The 22068-nt window shown below is 39.8% G+C and overlaps 1 protein-coding gene across 1 annotated transcript in view; it reads left to right on the forward strand.

The window, feature by feature from the left end:
• The first annotated feature begins 1605 nt into the window (after window positions 1–1605).
• Window positions 1606–22068, forward strand: part of LOC146632308 (voltage-dependent calcium channel subunit alpha-2/delta-2-like) — a 36897-nt gene continuing 16434 nt past the window's right edge. Inside the window, exons 1-4 of the mRNA XM_085354269.1 lie at window positions 1606–1779; window positions 11434–11515; window positions 18506–18622; window positions 20695–20754. Of these exons, the coding sequence (XP_085210395.1) occupies window positions 1667–1779; window positions 11434–11515; window positions 18506–18622; window positions 20695–20754 (372 nt within the window). The 5' untranslated portion in view covers window positions 1606–1666. The remainder of the gene's footprint in view (window positions 1780–11433; window positions 11516–18505; window positions 18623–20694; window positions 20755–22068) is intronic.

Genomic DNA, 22068 nt, shown 5'->3' on the forward strand with positions numbered 1-22068 from the left:
ACCCTGTAGTGCCACTGTTTTTTGCATCTCTTCCAGTGTATAACACTTCAGTAGTCCTTACTAGATAAAGATTGGCTCGTGTACAAAAAGCTTGTAGCAACAGAACATCCACAGATACTCTCCTCTCCAAAACACACTGTACAAAAAATAAAAACCAACAAGGAAGTATTGAGATTATCTTCTTTTAAACCTAAGTTTTTACTCTCACGTGGGTAAATTCCTTCTTCTTTCGGCTGCTCCATTTATGGGGTGCCACAGCAGGTCATCTGCCTCGATGTCATCCTCCTCTGTCACGCCAGCCCTCTGAATGTCCTCCTTCAGTACACCCATGAATCTTCTCTGTGGTCACATGTCCAAACCATCTCAAACTCGCCTCTCTAACCTTTCTAACATCCTCTGATGTACCCATTTTACTTCTGTCCATCCTGGTAATTCCCTATGAAACTGGAGCATCTTCAACACTCTTACTTCCAGCTCGACTTCCTGTATTTTTGTCAGCGCCACTGTCACATGCAGGTCTCACTACCATCTTGTAAACCTTTCTTTTCCATCTTGTTGCTATTCTTCTGTCACAAATTAACCCTGACACTCCCCTCATTCTACCCTGGCTCTACTTTCTTCTTCACCTCTGTTGTGCACTGTCTGCTGCTCTGGATGGCATTTAAACTCACCTTCATTCCGCTGCTCTTGCAGAGGTAGGTAGCAGGCAATGTTTCAGGATGCTGTACAGTTGATATATGAAGGAAAATTAACACAAAGGCAAATATTAGATGAGATCCGTTTAGCAGATATTTAAAACTAAATGATTAATCCCCACTTTTAACTTCTAACACCTTCAGCATTAACACGTCCCACTTTGCAACAACCCATATATACTCTTTGTCTTTTATTTCAATTTTGTGGGACATGGTCACACTATAAAATGATCACAGATGGTTTTATAGTGTGATATTTAAAAAGAGTGGTTGAATTTTCTCACAATTTTAATGGTTACATTAAAAAGTAAACAGCAGCTAAATTAAATGAATGATCAAACATAACCCCACTTTTTTTAATCTAGTCATGCGTGACCATGACTGGGTCTCCTGTGGACTGGGGCCCAGTTGGTAAACTGGACCCCGGGGGAGTGAAACGGGAGTTAGAAGCGTCTTGATTTTTTTACATTCAGGGACCCTTCAGTACCTGAAGTGTTGCGTCTTCCTCTAAATAGAAAAACTAAATTTATGGCAGTGACAAATCCCACGTGGCTCCTCAGAGATAAATAAAGCCAAACTAGATTCTTCTCCTGCTTCTCTGTTGCCTGGTGAGCGTGAGCGCGCACGGATCCACGGGCTGCTGATGAGAGAGAGAGAAAGAGAGAGCGGGCGTGGACGCGCCGGCCTGTGTGTGATTGTGGTGTTAGTGCTCGTGGTGGTGTGTATGTGTGTGGGAGCAGGAGGGGAGACTCTGCAGTGTCTTGGCAGCTGCATTAGTGCATCTCCCACCGTCCGCGATGCCTTCACGGCCAATGCCTGCCTCCTCCGCGTCCACTTGACGAGAGAAACCGAGATGAAGTCGTCGGGAAACTGAGCCTGACGTTCACACATTGCTCGCTGTATGCCCCGGAGACAGTCCGGAGCGCTTCATTCACGCAACGAGAGCCCGTGACGAGAATTTTTAATGGAAAATGGCGATAGGCGAAAGGTCTTGCAGCATCGTCTGCTTGCTATCTATCCAGATTATCTTCATTTTCAGCGCATCGTGGCCTGGAGCGCAGGGTCTCTTCCCCCAGCAATACACGTAAGTAACCCTCAGTGAAAACGCAGCCGGGCTCCGATGAGAGACAACTTTGGGCTTGACCACTTCGCTTTGCCACCAGGAGATACTCCAGTCACCCTGCATGCTTTATCTTCTGCTGTTATGTAATTTGACAGGGTTGGCGATTACATCAATGTAAAGGCAGGTTATTTAAAGAGCTGGAAGGTGTAGTCCACGCTATGATATATAGGGGTATATAGGTATATTTGTAGGGTTAAATGAGCAATCATATTTCAGTGTTCCTCCCAAGCAGAAGACCCCATACTGTAAGTGTTTGTACATCAAGTTAGGCAGAATTAGGAGCATCTGGCAAATGATTAATCCTCCCTATTACCATATGATGAGTTAGAGCCTTCATCTGATGTTCTGCACAAATAGGATATGAGGGTTTTACCCAATGGACGACAGTGAATATTAACTTTGACTTTCTCAAAAACCTGTTTAAAAACAAAAAACAAACAAAAAATTAAAACTGCAAGGACGTACAGGGAAGTTTAAGGTGAGCTAGACTGTGGCTTTAATTAGTTGAGCTATTTGGAGAATTTCTATTTGACATGCAACATTAAGTCTGTGCAGTCATAAAACTGGTAAGGCTCTTTTCCTTGTTTCCCCTGTTGTTCTTGTGCTCCACTAAGTGCTAGATCTTTCCATGATGGCTTGAAAAAAAAAATCATCAAACAGTCCTATCATTTCCTACAACCTCTTGAGGAAACCACACTGTGCACTGTACAACACAAGTACTCAAAGCTCAGGAGTAGCCTACTAGTACCATGCCTACTATCTAGCACAGCAGAAGAAAGGTGTGGTTTTACTGTGGCTTCTTGCTGAAGGCTGCATTCGAAATACCATTTCCCCTTGTTTTTCAATCAATCTCCTGCCCAGTTCTTCAATCCTAACCTTTAACCCGTTACAGTTAAGTACAGCTGGCACTTAACTTGAGACTATCTGGGCCCAACTCCAGGCTCAGCGATTGGGCTGCTCAGGAGGGAGGAACAGGCCAGATGGTCCACTCATCTCCAGGGCACATGCTGAAGAATTTCTGGCCAATCACAACTGGAGATATGAGGTTTATTTACCAATTAGAAAAGAGGGGTCTATTCTATAAACCAGTCAAGTGTGGGCGTGTGCATATGTGTGTGTTTTATGATGAAATGGGTTATTTCAAGCTGCTGCTTTCTCCTCCTCCTCCTCCTTTCTGCTGCTTTTTTCTGCTGAGTGCTCTGAAACAGCTCCATATAGTCTTGTGCCCTGGGTCGCTTCGGCTAAGCTAAATGAAGCGGTGTTGCGACGCTGTAGAACAGCTTCTCATTCCAATTAAGAATTAATACTGCAGCAGCGTGGATTTATACCACTTCTCCCTCTCTCGCTTTGCTCTTTCTCCTCCCACCCTTTCTGTCTTGATACGGCCTCTCCCTGCTGATAGATAGATAGATAGATAGATAGATAGATAGATAGATAGATAGATAGATAGATAGATAGATAGATAGATAGATAGATAGATAGATAGATACTACAAAAAATATGTGTTTTTATAGTAATAGCCTGCCATGCTGCAGGCATTGCAATCTGCCTTCCTCGTGTTCTGACATCTAGAACATCAATGGGGGAAAATCAAATATTTTTTTATGTTATTTTATTGCAGTTATTCTCAGACTGCAAAGGAGCTCATGACCTGTAAAAGTTTACATTAGAAATAAGTGTTTTGAGAACATTGATCAAAATGCCTTTGTTAAAGTACTCAAATTCAAATCGGAGGTACTTTCACTTTATTCAAGTACAACCTTTTTTTGTTCTGCATCAGATTTCAGCTTCTGTTATTTACTACTGCTATATTTGAAGCTTGACCATAATAAAATCATGCTAAAAGTATTTTGCTTAGTGGATGAAACTTTGCATAAACCTTGCCTATGGCACAGTGGGTCCCAACGTTTCTACAGCATACACAAATATTCTATACAAATCCCACAATCACATTTATTTTTACATTTAACACATTCATACTACAGAATCGAATGTCAGGTTAGAGTGGTGTGTCACAATACAATGAATCAGAGAGCTATACTATAATAATCATAGTGTATGTATGTTTGCATGAATAGCATGAATAAAACCTCCTGGAAGTATCATGGTTATATCGTTATTTTTGACTTATTTTGGCTGCAGCGATGAATTTAATGAAAGTCTAATATTATGTCATCACTAATATGGCACATATGACACCTTGAATGGGGCTGTTTTTCACAGCGAGTACTTTTGTTTTGGTGCCTTTATGTACTTTTTTATGTACTTCACCTATCACTGCAAAACCATGTGTAATATGCAACACGTGGAGTTGTAACAGAGCAGAGAGGAAATCTTCTTTTAGTTAAATCCACAACGCTGATCTTTCTCTCAAGGCCACTGCTGGTGCTGCACTAGAACTCAGTGTCTCGAGTAGCTTTGTGTTTTTGCACAGCACATGAACAGACATTAAAGGAAGCAGGCCATGTGTTAACAAAGCCAGGTACTGTTGTCAAAAGACGATTTTTAGGAGCAGCAAGATATGAATAGAACTGAGCAAGCATCAGTAATGGCGGATAAGACAGTTTATGAGCAGCATAAAAAGAGGCGGGTTGCAAAGTGGCAGTCAGCTTGTCTCTGTCTGATTTAATTACTGATTTCCAGTAACCCAAACCATAGATAACCATAGATAGAAGGATAGATAGATGCTTTATGGCTTTTCCGTCTGCTCCTTATACCCCACCTATGGCTCAGCTGTTCCTCTCAACCTTTTGCTCTCTCTGCTGTAAGTGAATATGGGTCACATCATGTAGTGCTTCTCTATCTGTCTTCACAGTGTTGTGTGACTATAGCCGGTAACAGAGTAGAGGCACAAGAGTGCTTTGCTGTGTGGCCCCTGTACTTGGTTTTCTGATGTCCCACAGGGCTTAAGAGGAAGTGGAGCACACAGTCAAAAACTTTAGTGCTTCAGCGGCACTGAGTCACGGGGTCGAAGCTGCTCTGCAGTCATGTAACAAACCTAATTTAGACACAACTTTTTGAGGGCATTTTAACTGAAACTGTGAAGAAGGAAGCTTGGTGTCTTCAGTAAGCTATATGCCTTATTTCAGAAAGACATTAAAGTTACATTTTAGAAACAAATATTTCCTTTATGTGGAAAAAAAAAGTTAACTTTTAGTCGGTTTGTGGGTACAACTGGACACCAGTCCCCTATATGATTGCTTACTGTGCTGTCTTCAGCTAGTTGTGAGGAAAATGTGGAGAAATGCACAGTTGTCAGTCCAAAATGGTAGCATGAGAAAAGCTCAATTTTTGGAGCCAGTAGCAGCTGTTGTCAAAATTTGGATGTGCCAGAAACTCAGGATAGTATTCTCTCCACTGCAGTAAACCCGATCTGCAAAGATTTTCTAATAACACACAACAGACTAGCCAGCACAACAAAGTGTGCACTGTTTTTTTGTGTAAAGTAAATAAATAAAATGCTTTGTAGCATTTTCCGTAAAAAGTGTGATAAAAAAGTGTTTTTATCCAGGTTTGAGTGTTGCAGAAAAGCCACATATTCATAATGCTGATTCTTTTTTTTTAATCTATGAAGATTAACCCCACACATTTGTTTTAGCAAATGTCAAAACATATGGGATGCAGATGGAGGACGTGTGTTAATGAAGCAGTCATGGCATCTGACATGCTTCAGCTTTGGGATTGCTCAGTGTGTTCATGATTGTAAACATGATATTGTTTTGCGCCATGTGACATTTAAGCAACCTGTAGGATTGCTGGGATTAATGTAACTGATTGCCCAATTTATAGGTGCCTTTTAAAGAAATCCTAGCATCTGCAACAAAGTCTTTTTGTCTGCATCTACTTTGCTACTCCTGCCTTTGGATTTGCTCCTTTTACAGTTTTAAATGAACGAGAAAGTAATCATTGCAACAGATTATGCATACAGAGTATCTATTTGTAGTCTGGGTTGCACTGACCAATCACATGCGAACGAAGCAATTTAGCTTTTAGTGGCTCTCCTCTAAAATGCATCTGCATTTGGAAGCAGTCAGTAATAATGACTGGTGCAACAGCAAGTGTTGACATGGCATGGATATCTGCTGGTTACACCGGAAGCCCTGAAAAATGGACCACTGCCTCCAAAGGCTGAGTCAGCAGACAAACTGACTGTTTTCCAGACTGATGACAAAGTAGCTAAATGCAAAAACAAACAAACGATATTTTAATAATAGTCAAGATATTTTCAGTTAATCAAATTAATGTAATCCAGATTTAATAGCACCAGCAAATTGAGAACACTTTGGAACAGAGTGCATTTTAAAGGCTTTATTTAAAGCGTTAGATATTTTTCCGATTGCATCCCTCTATAGAGAGGGAAAAGGAAAGTGTGCATGCTGTTTCTCTTTTCCACAGCACGCCTCGCTTATTTCTACCACTGCCTCGAACGCCTCAAGGTAAAAAAGAAATTCACTTTCAAATGGATCAGTGTGAAGACATGTCAGGCATTCAGTCTTATAATAATCTTAAATGGGCCTTTAAAGTGATACTCTTGATGTTGCTGGATTTGAAAAAAAAAAAAAAGGTTATATCTTAGTTTCTATACACGGTTCCTGTAGCTGGGCACTTCCCAGAAACCCAGAAGTAAATTATCACTTCAAATAAAAGAATGTGAAAATGTCTCGCACCGTATTAAGAGCTGTCTGATCTTCATCAGGTCTGGGCGTCCTCGATTTCAGCTGGGCTAGAAAAAAGAAAGAAAAAGAATCCTTTGCAGCATCCAAAAAGCTGTCTTCCTGTGAATTCGGGCAGTTGAGTGAAGATTTGTGGCTTGTCCGACAGCAGAAACAAGTCCAACAAGACTTTAATCAGTGCTGTTGTCTTGTAACTCTGCTGGAAGCTGTCTGACTGATAATGAATCGACTCTCTGGGCACTTACAGGTCTGATTAATTGATTTCCTGGTTTGACTTATTTAGGTAGAAACTAAAATGAATATTTCATCTCCAGAAACTTTTCTTAAATCTGACTGAAGTGAAGTACAGGATTGCAGGGGAATATATAGTAAGATAGTCAGAGCATAACACAAATATTGTGTTGTATATTATATGGTATAATAACTATATAGTATATAGTTTAGTGTATAGTCTTTTAAAGCATATTTTTACATTTATGTAGTAATGGTTGACTGCAAAATTTTGAAGGAAACTGATTTTTATACTGCAGGATCCCTCTTTTGTTCAGGTAGGTTGTGTAGGATTGGGTGCCGCTTTGAAATCGCAGCTTGCGATGTGATTATGTCACAGTATTTATTATTTAAAATGGAAGAGCACATGCTGTGCTATATTTATGATATTGATTTAAGTGCAAAATTCTTATTTTAAATGAGTAGTTGAAGGAAGGCTGTATTTAGTTAAAATACATTTGTGGAATAGGATAACATATTTAGTTACCCTAAAAGAATTCAGCACACGTAGTAATGGAATATCTTGAATTTCATAAATCTGGTCCTTCAAGTGTTTTCCCCCTCCTTATTCTCTATTTGTGTTTCTCATTTGTAAAAAAAATAATAAATAAAAAATCTTCAATGTAATAAGTGCAGAAAAGTCCAACAATAATAATAAAAATAGTACTATGTACTTTGAAACTTGAGAGTCCAATCAGAGGTGTGAAATCAGAGGTGTGATCCAATCAGAGTAGTAGCAAATTCAAACTAATTTGTTGCTGTCCTTGATAACACTGCGCCAAACTCCAGAATTTACCCCAAATACAAAAGTTAGCTTTTAATTTAATTAATCCACCTGCAAGGTTTTTTTTGTACCTCCAACTCTTAATCAGACATCAGCCAGTGAACTGTGAGTTTCATATCCATTCAAACTGTAGAAGTGCTACATTTTAGCCACTTTATTACCTTGATGGCAAACATGATAGGTCTGTAAATAAAGTGATAATAATGTGACCATTTAGTATAAAGATATACTAATGTCTCATGCAGAAGGTTTCCTTAAGCTCTCCCTCAGTCTGCTCATATTTATCTACATGAATTCCATTTAGTAGGATTGTATGAAAACAACTGATAAATTATTTAGTGTGTTAGGCTTTGAATGTTAACGCTGCAAGGAACTGTGGAGCGGTATTATTCCTTTTCATTTCCTATTGTGTAGTTCAGTGTATCCTAAATGCTCAAGGAGATAAGAAAGGAAATGAAGCCCCTTTCCTTAGTATTTAGAGAAAAGAGTGACACTTAGATATTTCCATGTCGGTTCAGTCAGTTACAGTGGGGCAAAAAAGTATTTAGCCAGCCACCGATTGTGCAAGTTCCCCCACCTAAAATGATGACAGAGGTCAGTAATTTGCACCAGAGGTACACTTCAACTGTGAGAGACAGAATGTGGAAAAAAAATCCATGAATCCACATGGTAGGATTTGTAAAGAATTTATTCGTAAATCAGGGTGGAAAATAAGTATTTGGTCAATAACAAAAATGCAACTCAATACTTTGTAACATAACCTTTGTTGGCAATAACAGAGGTCAAACGTTTACTATAGGTCTTTACCAGGTTTGCACACACAGTAGCTGGTATTTTGGCCCATTCCTCCATGCAGATCTTCTCGAGAGCAGTGATGTTTTGGGGCTGTCGCCGAGCAACACGGACTTTCAACTCCCGCCACAGATTTTCTATGGGGTTGAGGTCTGGAGACTGGCTAGGCCACTCCAGGACTTTCAAATGCTTCTTACGGAGCCACTCCTTTGTTGCCCGGGCGGTGTGTTTTGGATCATTGTCATGTTGGAAGACCCAGCCTCGTTTCATCTTCAAAGTTCTCACTGATGGAAGGAGGTTTTGGCTCAAAATCTCACGATACATGGCCCCATTCATTCTGTCCTTAACACGGATCAGTCGTCCTGTCCCCTTGGCAGAAAAACAGCCCCATAGCATGATGTTTCCACCCCCATGCTTCACAGTAGGTATGGTGTTCTTGGGATGCAACTCAGTATTCTTCTTCCTCCAAACACGACGAGTTGAGTTTATACCAAAAAGTTCTACTTTGGTTTCATCTGACCACATGACATTCTCCCAATCCTCTGCTGTATCATCCATGTGCTCTCTGGCAAACTTCAGACGGGCCTGGACATACACTGGCTTCAGCAGCGGAACACGTCTGGCACTGCGGGATTTGATTCCCTGCCGTTGTAGTGTGTTACTGATGGTGACCTTTGTTACTTTGGTCCCAGCTCTCTGCAGGTCATTCACCAGGTCCCCCCGTGTGGTTCTGGGATCTTTGCTCACCGTTCTCATGATCATTTTGACCCCACGGGATGAGATCTTGCGTGGAGTCCCAGATCGAGGGAGATTATCAGTGGTCTTGTATGTCTTCCATTTTCTGATGATTGCTCCCACAGTTGATTTTTTCACACCAAGCTGCTTGCCTATTGTAGATTCACTCTTCCCAGTCTGGTGCAGGTCTACAATACTTTTCCTGGTGTCCTTCGAAAGCTCTTTGGTCTTGACCATGGCGGAGTTTGGAGTCTGACTGTTTGAGGCTGTGGACAGGTGTCTTTTATACAGATGATGGGTTCAAACAGGTGCCATTCATACAGGTAACGAGTGGGGGACAGAAAAGCTTCTTACAGAAGACGTTACAGGTCTGTGAGAGCCAGAGATTTTCCTTGTTTGAGGTGACCAAATACTTATTTTCCACCCTAATTTACGAATAAATTCTTTACAAATCCTACCATGTGGATTCATGGATTTTTTTTTTCACATTCTGTCTCTCACTGTTGAAGTGTACCTCTGGTGCAAATTACTGACCTCTGTCATCATTTTAAGTGGGGGAACTTGTACAATCGGTGGCTGACTAAATACTTTTTTGCCCCACTGTAGGAACCTTTCCAGGCATAAAAAGACGATTTGACTCCAACCTAATTATTTTAGTCATGAATTAACCTTTGTGTGGTAGGTGGACTGACAGTATAGAAGTAATTAGTGATATATCATCTCTAAACAAGTGCGTTTTCCCCTAAAGAACATTTTTAATGTTTTCAAAATAGCTGTCCCCAATGTCAGAGCATCAATGTTTACTTTTCTTTTATGGGCAGTACTTGTCAATTAGGGAAACTCCACATGGAGAGGCGGAGGAGGTGTTGAATTGAGGTCCGTGGCCCTTTCTCACATAACAAAGCACTCAAAACGGAGCAGCCCACTTCAGACAAATTCATGCTTCATTTGGGTTAAGGGAGGGAGCCTGCATGATGACCATTTAACCCACCCGTGTATCAGACGTATCCCAACATGAGTCATATGGTCTTTGTGCTAGGGAGCAGTTTGGACACCTTTAAATGTCTGATGTCTGTGTCCTGAAAACAAATTCTGAAAAATTCAGGGCTGCAGTAGATGTGTGAAAACAGCTAGAGATTTGTATATGCTGAATGCGTATGCAGAAAATCAAAATCAACAAAATCAGTAGGATGAAAAGTAGAGAAGGTTTGGTGCCATTTCTGTGTTTTACATATAGTGTATTTAAATGTTTTTCCCTTTCAAACACTATGTAACACCATCAAGGTCAAATTTAAGGTCAAACCTGATCATCACTGGCTTTTATTCCACAGTGTCCCAGGTTTTCAGTTTTGACTGCTTGTTTTGTGTTTCACCTTTAATTAAATATCGTCCGGTCTCATGTGAGGATTACACTGGATACATATTAGATTGGATCATGGACATACAGGGAATACTGTGTGAAAGTGAGCCCGAGAATACTCCTCCCAACAGTGTCTGTTTAAATCTGACAAATAGTGTCTCTGCTGTATTGATACGAGTATAGGTTTCTGTTTTTTGATCGAATAGAAAATAATGAATGAAGTTTTAGTTTATTGGGATTTCTTGGATTAACCAGTTCGCATCTTGAAACGTTACTAGGGAAGACACTGAGTATGTGAGTGTAGCTTGTAGTATAAAGCACTTTCTCCAAAAGTTGATTCTGTTCATCCGGACGTGGCGTTTTGTGGGAGAAACGTTTCGTCACTCATCCGAGTGACTTCTTCAGTCTCAGCTGACTGCAGGTTTCCCCAATCTTATAAACAGTAAGATTGCCCATTGTTCCTTCAGTGGGCTGGTGTCAGTCATTATGCAAATTTCATTGATAGTTTGTGGCTATAATGTTGCCTTTTAAAAGATATTCAAACACACATTGAGTTTTTCGAAATACAAAAACAAGAAAAGACAGATTTGTGCAGATAAGTTCAAAAACAATTACCAGTGATAATGTTTTTCTGCTTACTCTGCTGCATTGGAAGCCATTATAATTGCAGTGTGGATGCATATTTTTTAAACATATATCCAAACTATATAACAATTAAAGAAATAAATACTTATATTAAGTACAGACAAGCTTGCAAATCATATGCAATTACAGATGGTTGCAAGAGCGACATAAAAAACATCCACACTGACCAATAAAGCTGTTCTCTCGCTCTGTTGCTGCAAGAAAAATGAAGCATGTTTGCATAAAAGATGTGGTAATCTGTGTGCAGTTTCCTGCTATTTTTGTTACATCACTGATTGTTTCTGTGAAACAGATACACCTCTCTGTTTCATTTGTTTTGCATTGTGTGACAGTCAGCCTCCGGTGTTTATCCACAGGATGATGCACTGGGCCAGGCGTATCGAGCAGGAGATTGACAGAGTCTTTCAGCACATCACTGGAGCTCAGCAGTTGAAAGGGGTGAGTGTCTGCTTCTCTCATTCATCACAGTGTTGGATAAATTCAATAAGAAGTGCACCGAGCGGAGAGGTCAGCGCGCAAATTGACTGTAACTCCATTAAGTTGAAGATCCGCAGCTAAATAGGTGCAAAAAACCAGAAAACAGTCACAGTCTGTCTCACTTAAACCTCTTTGTTTCCTTGTTTGGTGGTTTTCTGGGATCCCTGCAGAGCCAATAACAAAAAATAATGTTTTCTCAGAGCAGCCATAAATCTTTCTCTTACATCTTTTCTCTTTAGCCGTTATTTTTAGTACATATACTCTGCTTTTAGACATTTTAGATACATAATTTTGTATTGCGTTGTGTTTACAATAATTATCAGTTTTGCGCGCACTGGATTATACACCTGAAAGTGAAAGAGATGCCTCAACACACACCTACAGTGGTTAGATTTAGAATATCTGAATTGAGCTTCATGAAATCAAGAGCTTTAATAACACCTACATTCATGAATACTAATTTAGGCCTTTCATGAGCTGATCATATAATAACTGTGTTAATATTGAAACTGTTCATTTTTGAACACATAACAGGTATTTTCCATTAAGCTCTGAGTTGGAAGTCATTAATGATTGATTTTTACATTACAGGTGCATTAGAGTAATCTTATTCCAGGGTCTTTTGATTCTGATTCTGTGCGTTAAATTCCATATTAAATGGTTCTAGTTCTGGTTCTAAACAATATCCAGTCAACTTGGATCTCAGATTCCAACTCTGCTTTTTCCAGCTGAAGGTTGGACATCAAAGTTTTTAGTGAGCATTGCTCATACAGAAGTAAATGATGAATTCCTAATAAATATTTTATACTTAGGATTAACTCAAAATAAAAGTTGTTTGTTTACTGAAATAAAAGAACATTTTAATGTGGAAATGTAGCTCAGTTGCACCCTAAAATAGTGTAAGCAAAAGGCTGAAAAAAACCCCCCCCAAAAACATTTCCACTGAAGGTTTTTTACAAAATGGGATTTTGATTTGTTACATTCACTGACTGCAGGTAAGTCCAGATTGTACTTGTTTTTATTTTTGTCTAATTGTTCACAGTGATCTGGTAGACTGTCATTAGGAGTGTATTCAGTTTTCTTTTACTTTTCATTTCCAGCATGTTTTCAACATTATTTAGTGTAACAGGTGGCTGGGAGGGGTTGTCCCTCTGAAGGCAAGTGCCAGAGACCAGGAACAAAGATCATCTGTAGGGGGCAAGTGATCCCTGCTCTGAGGAGATGTGTGGGGGCGTTCCCTCAGCAGAGAGCAGTGGCACGTGTCCTCTCTGTTTGTGTCACACCATAGCAGATGGTCAGCCTGCAGTAATGCCTTGATGTGAAACTCACTTGTTCATTCAATCCTCATTAATCCCGCCATGCTTTTAAAACACTGCAGATCTGTTCAAGATTGTTCTCCTTTGCTTAGAAAGTTTTCTCTTGGTGAGGAAACCGTTATTCACGTCAGGCATCATTTTAATTCCTAAACAAGGGGTTCAAATTTATAGATAACTACAGCTGTCACAGTTAGCTGGGTGTAGAGTGGTAACTTGAGGCCTAATTTGAGAGGCATGAAAGTATCAGTAAAATTCCAAAAACACTGGTTACCATGACACTTTGGGAATATAAGATCAGGAATCATCATGCGAATGATATGGTAATTATAAATAATGTTAAATAATGAAAGGACCATAAGTACACAGAGGAGAATATAAAAATGGGTGGGAAGTGGGGCAGAGCTGAAACAATTTAGGACAGAACGTAAAACTCAAAACAAGATATGAGAGACAATAACTAACAAAGTGAAACAACTAAACTAAAGACTGAGATAAGGAAAATCACAGAACATGAAACACTGATGAGGCTAAAACAATGAACCAATATACAAGAAAACTCAAGTACCTAAACTCTAATAATAAACTCTGTGAATACTGAATTCAGTTCAGTTCTTCTGAACCCCAAGGCTAACTAGAACTTGAATATAACTCTATTCTCACTTGACTTTAGGTTTCTAGTTCTTTCTGCTGGCAGAAACAGGAAAGAACTCAAACAAATCAGCATTTTTTTAGTCTTAAAGAAAGCCGACACATCTGTATAGGTCAAATTAAGACACCTTGTACAAGCCATCAAAAGTAATAAGGTTAAAAAGTCTGCAGCTTTCCTAGAAATTTTGTTGTTGTTTTGAGCTTAAATGCTAACGTGTTCACAATGGCAATGTTAACGTTGCTGTGGTCAGTTAGGTCTAACATCCTGACTGTCCAGTTCTTGCACCTTTCTGAAGTGACATTTTCATATGTTCCATACATTTCACTGAATAAAAAGGTGCTTCTATGAAATAGGTCACTTCAACATCTGCTATGTAAGAGTATTTGGTTCTTAAATCAGTCAAAATGGCAGCTCATTCCAGAAAAGAACGAAGGACGATGTGACTCTGTACCGACAAGAAGTATCAGTATGTTAGCACAATAACACTGGCTATGTAGCATAAACAACAGATGATAATGGGATTGTTATGAGTTTTATATATAATTGCACAAAGCAAATCAATATGGGGAAAACAGAACCTTTTCTTTATCATGGTAAATTACTAAATTTATTGTCTTTTAACCATAGATGTCAAAATTTTTAGTGGATATCCATTAAGACTTAGTGCTATTTCAGTTTGAACTTGTGTTGAGGACCAGCAGCTTGTATGCAGAGGGGAAAATAAGCATTGAACGTGCCAACATTTTCACACTAAACATTTTTAATGGGGCTATAGATGTGAAATTTTCTGATGTAATCTAGACATAGAAAGAAATCAAAACAAATAAGTCCAAAAAGGAACTTATGTGTAATAAAGTGGAATGACACAGGTATAAATTGTTTTATCAAAGCCAACCCCCCCCCCCCCCCCCCCCCCAAAAAAAAAGCCCCAGCTGCTATTTTAAAAGCAGGCCTACCCCATATTCATTTGGAATATTAGAGGCTTCAGTCCTATTTGATGGCCCATGAAAAGGTTTTTCTTTGGCACGGTGTCACATAAGAAGCATCTCTTTATGAGTAAAAGCAAAAAGCTCTGTCAAGACTGTAGTGACCGTATTGTTGCAAAATGTACTGATAGTGTTGGATATGAATGTTGCAGTGAGCACTAAGGCTGGGAATAAGAACCACTTCTTATAGTAGTTCAGTTTCTGTTCCTGTTTCTAAAGTAGAATCACTGTGGCGATTGCTTTAAAGTCTCTTTGTGCTGTTGGTTTTGTTTTCATACCTAAATACTAAGAGAAAATCATATGTGTGTCCTCATGAAGCTGATAGATCGACCCGATCAATCACCTGACTTGCATTTCATCTCAATAGCCCTATTAGAAATATATTTAATGAGGAAAATGCTACCAGGTTCAATACTTATGTTCCTACATGGTTGTTGTCTATGTTTTACCCACATAATGCGTGTCCTCAGTGGTGCTCCTTGATGGATTCTACACAAGACCTAGTTCTTCACAGACAGCACAGTTCACAGAAACACCCATTGCTGCATGTTCCCATCTGTGCAGCATGGGCCAGTAAAGCATCTGGTCAGTATTCAACATTTGGGACATTTTAAAGTTAGGGAAGAAAGCTAATTTTAGTGGAAAAGTCCTCTTGCAGTCTGTATGTATGCTTGCCAAACAGATTCATCCAGAGCACTGCGTTTCTTTTTGGCTTATCTTAATTCTTTCTCCGACATCTTTGCATGTGGGATAGATAAACCCGTTCAACTGCCTGTTAATGCAAATATCTAGCCAATACCAGCCAATAACATGGCAGCAACTTGATGCATTTGGTTCATGTAGACTAAAGGTGACCTGTTAAAGTAGTAGCTCTCTGGTTGAGAAATGTCTTATTGATCAGAAGTCAGAGGTTAAACACTCTGTGCTAATAAGAAGAGTCAAAAATAACTAAAAAAAACAAACAAATGTTGAAGCAGATGGTCTACAGCAGCAGACGACCACACCATCTAAACTTCACTGTACTCAAATGGCTTCAATCTGTGACAAAGTGGATGAGCAGTTGCAATGCTCTCCATTTGTCCGGCATCTCCTGGTGTAGGTATCCTGAAGTGGGGGGAGAGCAATCCTGCAGCAGCGTTCTGCTGTACGGATCACCCTCTGAAGAGCTTTTTGGTCCTAACACAGCTGTTCCCAAACCAGGATGTGAGGTTCTGTGTGAGGATGCTCTCCACAGCGCCTGTATAGAAAATCCTGAGGATCTTTGGAGAGACCCTGAACTTCCTCAGTTGTCGTAGGTGGTACAGGCGCTGCCTAGCCTTTTTGGTCTGGACCTGAATGTGGGCAGACCATGTCAGGTCTGAGGAGATGTGGACACCGAGATATTTGAAGGACTGCACCCTCTCCACTGGAGCTCCATTGATGATAATGGGCTTGTAGTCTCTGTGCTGACTCCTTCTGAAGTCCACCACCAGCTCCTTGGTCTTGCCAACATTCAGTTGGAGATTGTTGTCCTGGCAACATGATGCCAGATTCTTCACTTCATCCATGTAGGCCGCCTCATCGTTGTTGGAGATGGCGTCCAACACCACTGTGTCGTCAGCAAACTTGGTGTTGGAGCTGTGGGTGGCCACACAGTCTGAAGTGTAGAGGGAGTAGAGCAGTGGCGAGAGGACACATCCCTGTGGTGCTCTCGTGTTGATGGTGATGCTGTTGGAAATGCACTTACCCATCCTCACCACCTGAGTTCTGCCAGTGAGGAAGACAAACACCCATGCACACAGACGGCTCTTGACTGATTTTCACAGTTCAGCATCAATCATCAAAATGCATTTTGAGAAGAAATTTATTTTGAGCGGAGAAAAGCTGCGTGCAAAAAATGTATTTCAGCGTTTGCTATTATCCACACACACACACACAATAGCAGCCACTCTTGCTCAGTTTTTGCATTTGCGCTTGCTCGCAATGTGCTGCTTGCGCTCTCAACATTTCTGCCCGTGCGCGTTCAACTCTTTCTGTACACCGTTATATTTGTGTCACAAAACCAACCAAACCAATCACAGACTTGGATGCAAAAAAATCTGACTGGCTCGTTTGAGTTTTGGACGAAATGGATTCTGGGATATTGCATTTCGTCATTTCGAGCTGATTGGAGACCAAAACAGCCAATCAGATTTTTTTTTACATCCAAGTCTGTGATTTGCTGATTTTGTGGCATAAATATAACGATGTACAGAAAGAGCTGAACGTGCACGGGCAGAAATGTTGATAGCGCAAGCAGCACATTGTGAGCAAGCGCAGATGCAAAAACTGAGCGAGAGGGGCTCAGTTTTTGAGTGTATATGGATAATAGCAAACACTGAAATACATTTTTTGCACGCAGCAATGAATTTTGTTCACTCAAATTTAGCTTTTCTTCGCTGTAAATAAATTTCTTCTCAAAATGCAGCACTTGCACCTGCAAATTTGTTTTACATGCGCTCAGAATAGTGGCACAAAAATAACGCCATAGGTTTGGCCCCAACAGCACACATTGACACAGAAGTCACCAACCTTTGTCTCTCAAAACTAGGCGCCTGCTAATGCCTGTCTATCTGCTGTCTCCCTATCTCGTGTCCTTGTTGCACATTTCTTCGCACACTGTGTTCTCCTTTCTGTCGCCTCTGCTTCTCACATACACATCTGACTTATTCTCCCAATTCTGTGTGTGTTCTCTATGTGTGAGTGTTTAGCAGCTTGACCTATGGCCTACTTAAATGAATAACGAATATAATGCTTTACTATCGTTAATACAACTAAATCCCTAATACTACAATAATCTATTCTTACAATATAGTAAGTCTCTGCCAGGCTCAGATGAGAGAGGAGAGGCGAGCTGAGTTACCAAATCGATGTATTTTTTGTTTTGTTAATTAAGTTTGGAGGGGACGTTTTGTTAAGTTTCATGTAGGATGGGGTTCACTGTAAATAAATTGCTCACCTCTGGAAACCCGAAATGTCTGCTGAGTCTGCTTCCCTACCACCTTCCTTGACGTTCGAGTCTGACTACTTTACACAATCCTATAGAGCACCTTAGAGATGTGGTGGACCAGGAAAATCTCATCATGGATGTGTACCTGACAGATCTACAGCAACTCTTTGATGCTGTCATGTCAATATGAACCAGAATGTTTTCAGTACCTTGATGAATTAGCGCCATTAAAAATTAAGGCAGAAGGCAAAAGGGCCTAAACCAGCACTAGCAGTGTGGCCACGATTTAAGCTCTAACAATTTCAAAGCAGAAATGATTCTAAGACAAATATTGTGGAAGGTATTGCTCCTAAATAAAATCATTACTCAATACAGCTCCACCCACTATCCATCCAGTGTGATTCCCAGATGTCTCCCACTGACCTGTAAAGTTTCCTTGTGTACTTTCTGTGGCTGTACCAAAGCTGTACGGCAGGTGCTCTGAATTTAACTTTCTCTGTGCGGCCTAATTCAAATTCAGACCCTGCAGAGAAAAGCATTAAGAGCGTCATTTGGGTGTATCAAGCTTAAGACCCCCATGTGTATAACATGCATCTAATTTGTAGAAAGTCCGCTGTGTGATACAAATATGCCTTTTTAATTTAAGCATAAATTAACTCTAATGTAGATTACTTTCTATATGTTTTTTATGACATGGTGATGATTGCTCATAAAATTACTTTGGGCGCTTCAGTGTGTTAACACAGTGTTCATAAATACTTATGCATGAATGGAGACATCTTAGAATTGGACTGTGCACGCAGACACAGCAAGTGCGCTTTCAATGAACAGATGAGCTTTCGCATATTGTCGAGCTTTGAATCTTACAGCTCTGTCTCAGACACTCTGTCAGTGTCCTTTTTTATTCTGCAGGTTCATGAAAAAAACGATTTATTCATAGATAACGTATCTCTGGAAAAGTCAGCAGGAGTGAGGTTTGCACTCGATGCACATGTTGCACGTTTTTAACAGCTGTCCATTCAAATTTTACAGATATACAATGAAGAAAGGCGTCGGTTTAGTCTGGTGAAGAATCAGCCTCGCAAGATTGTTGAAAAAGTGGCCTCGGATATTGAGAAACTTCTGGCTAAAAAGCGCAAAGCACTTGATGTAAGTATGTTTCCTCAAGTTTTATATTTTTGTCTTGTGATTTTTAAATATTAATTTCTTAATGCCATAATCATACGATGTTGCTTTAAAAAACGTGTAAAAGAAACGCCTTACTTATCACAACATAAAATAATCTGGTCCTTCTCATTTTTCTAATATTAGATAAATACAATCTCAGATGCACAGCAACTCGTGACATATTATGCCGTGTCCTTATTTAATTACCAAAAATCAAACTGCAGAATTAGTGTGTGAAAGTCTAACAAGACATTTACTAAATCTAAGGGAGTTAAGAGGTGTTGATAATCAAATATACCCAGTTAACATCATCAAGTATGTGCACCTCTCTGAAAGAAAAAGATCTATCAGTTTGCTGGTCTGGAGCATTCAGTTGTGTGTTAGCACAGTGCCAAGGAGGAAAAGATTTCAGCAATGATCTCAGAGAAACAATTATTGCTGCTGCTGTCAATCTGGGAAGGATTATAAAACCATTTCCAATATAGCGAGAAATGTTATTCACAAAGGTAAAAGCCTCAAAACAGCTGCCAATCTTTGCTGGAGTGGTGAATTTGCTGGGGTGGCTGTAGCTCAGGAGGTAGAGCAGGTCATCTACTGATCGGAAGGTGGTTCGATCCTTGGCTCCTCCAATCTGCATGCCAAGTATCCTTGGGCAAGATACTAGCCCCGAGTTGCTCTCCAATGCATCCATCGGAGCTCTGAGGTCTTAACACTGGCTGCCTGTCCGTCAGAGGATAGACTTTAAAGTTCTGATACTAAAGTTCTGATACTGGTCTATAAAGCTCTCAATGGTTTAGGACCAAAATACATCAGTGACCTCCTGACCCAGTATGAACCTTCCAGATCCCTCAGGTCATCTGGATCCGGTCTTTTATCAGTTCCCAGAGTCAGAACCAGACACGGAGAAGCTGCATTCAGCTTTTATGCTCCATATATCTGGAACAAACTCCCAGAAAGCCTCAGATCAGCTGAAACACATTATTTAAATCCAGGTTGAAGACTCACCTGTTCTCAGCTGCATTTGAATAAAACACCAAATCCACACTTTTAAGCTTAAATTTCAAAACTTACATTTTAACTACTGATTTTATCTACTGTTTTTTTAATCAATTTTAAATCATGCTTTTTATTTGTTTTTGTTTTTTAATGTCTCTGTAAAGCACTTTGAATCACCTTGTTGTTGAATTGTGCTATATAAATAAACTTGCCTTGCCTATGAATGAATGTGTGTGAATGTACTTAGAAAGCACTAAGTGCTTGTGAGAATGGGTGTGATTGGGTGAATGTGGCATGTTGTATAGAGCGCTTTGAGTACTCCGGGAGACTAGAAAAGCGCCATATAAGAATCAGTCCATTTGCCTGAGCAAAGCTTAGAGAAACTGCGACAGTTAGCATTAGTACATTTGAGAAAAGTACATTTTGTTTGGAGGGGCTGCCAGGACAAAGCCTCCTCTCTCTAAAATGAACAGCATGGCTTAGGGTTGGACAGCTGCATCTAAACAAACCATAAGGTCTTTGCAACATCATTTGTATAAACCAGAATAAAGTGGAGATTTTTGCACATAAGTTAGAGCACCATGCTTAGCAAAAACAAAATACAGAATATCAGCAGATTATAGTTACTTAATTTTATAACCTTTTAAAGAACAGATGATTTTTTAATCAAATTTTAATTAAATTAAATTTATAAATTAAACTCTTTATACCTAAAACCTTAGAAATGATAGAGGGTGAAGTTTATTTTCACATGGCTACATGCAATCCATTTCTCTGTCCTTTTGTACAATGCTGTTTGTGCAAAACCTAAAAAAAAGTTTTGTAAAGATATGACCTACAGATACAAATGTTACTTGCTTATAGCGCACATGCAAGCAAAGACAGAAAAGTTAGATTGAGAACCCATTTCATGTCCTGCAAAATGCAGGACCACAGTATCATTTACAAACACCAGTTAACACAAGTCTGATTAAGTCTGTCTAATTGTGACCTTCCCCCAAAATCATCTGATTAGAGAAATTGAACATTGCTTGTCTAATGTGGCTGTGTCTCTGTAGAGGTTAGCCAGTGAAGCAGAGCGGCTCCAGCGGGAGCATCTGTGGCAGGATGAAATCAAGGTAAGTCTCAATAACATTATATTCTCAGTTTAAATTAGAAATATAATGTTACTCAGTTTATAGCTTTGATAGTTGTGCATGTAGCCAATTCAGCTCCATTTCTTTTACTTTCCATTTCCAAATGTGTTTTTTTAATTACTTGTAAGGCCTTGGTGAGTTTTTGTTTTCAACGTATTCGTCTTTACTTTTCTTCATAAGGTTTTTTGTGTCTGTAGTGGATTTGAGTCAATCTATAGTAATTTCAAGGGGAAATTATTTTTTCAAAAAAATTATATGTTTGAAATACTTGAAAATGTGTCAATTAAAAAATTAGGGAAACAATACAGTGATTACAATAATATATATTATTGTAATCACTGTATTGTTTCCCTAAAAAAAGCACATGTCATTATACTTGTCATCACACATTTCCTCACATATTAGAAACGGTACAATTTTATCTTGAATTCACTGAATAAAATAATTCAGGGGTATGTTCTCAGCCCTGTGTCTCTAAACGGGATGACCTGAGAAAGAAACATTTACACCAGGCAGCTGAGTGGATCCCTCTGCGCTGCGCTCGTCTGGCTGAAACAGATGACTGAGTGCACTCAGCCGTGTGGTTCTTTTGAGTCCTACACACATTGGCATTCCACTTTTCCACTCGGTCTGCTTCATTTCCCCGACAAAATGAGACGGGATTAACCTCATCCTCTCACATGGGTTCTCACGTCCTTCTCAGAGGCACTGAATTCCCCTGTGATTTCAAAGGACTACATGTTTTTGCTCATCCGCTACAATCTGAGTAGACACTGTTGCCTTAGGCTCCCAGTTAGATTTCCACGTCTTAACTGGCCGTTGTTTTCGTTTCTTCTCTGTTTTTGAATGTAGGCAAAGTGATTTGATCATCAGAAGATGGTACACTGTTAACATAAAGGGAAGGACATGGCCACGTAGGCTGGAGTTTTTAAATGATGATCAATACTACGAGGCCGAAAGTGTGCCAAGTAAATAGCCCCCACACCATTACACCATCACCATTAGCCTGGATATGCTGTGCATTCAAAGATGCTCTTTCCATCTCTGTAAGCTGAGTCCGGTTGTGGCAGATGGCTGCTACTAAATGAGCATAGTTATGTCAGAGATTTGTTCTTGTTAAAAGGGAGTTTTTCCTTCTCACTGTTGCCAAGTGCTTGCTTAAAGGGAGTCGTTTGATCATTGGGTTTTATCTCCATAATTGTGGGAGCTTTACCTTAGTGTAAAAAGCACCTTGATGGGACTGTTTTTGTGATTTGGTGCTATATAAAGTCTGAAAGTAAAAAGGCCTTATCAGCA

This window comes from Diplotaxodon limnothrissa, linkage group LG5 (genome assembly GCF_057381915.1).
Source record: "Diplotaxodon limnothrissa isolate DT_005_m linkage group LG5, D_limnothrissa_male_GT1.1, whole genome shotgun sequence".
NCBI classification, from domain to species: domain Eukaryota; kingdom Metazoa; phylum Chordata; class Actinopteri; order Cichliformes; family Cichlidae; genus Diplotaxodon; species Diplotaxodon limnothrissa.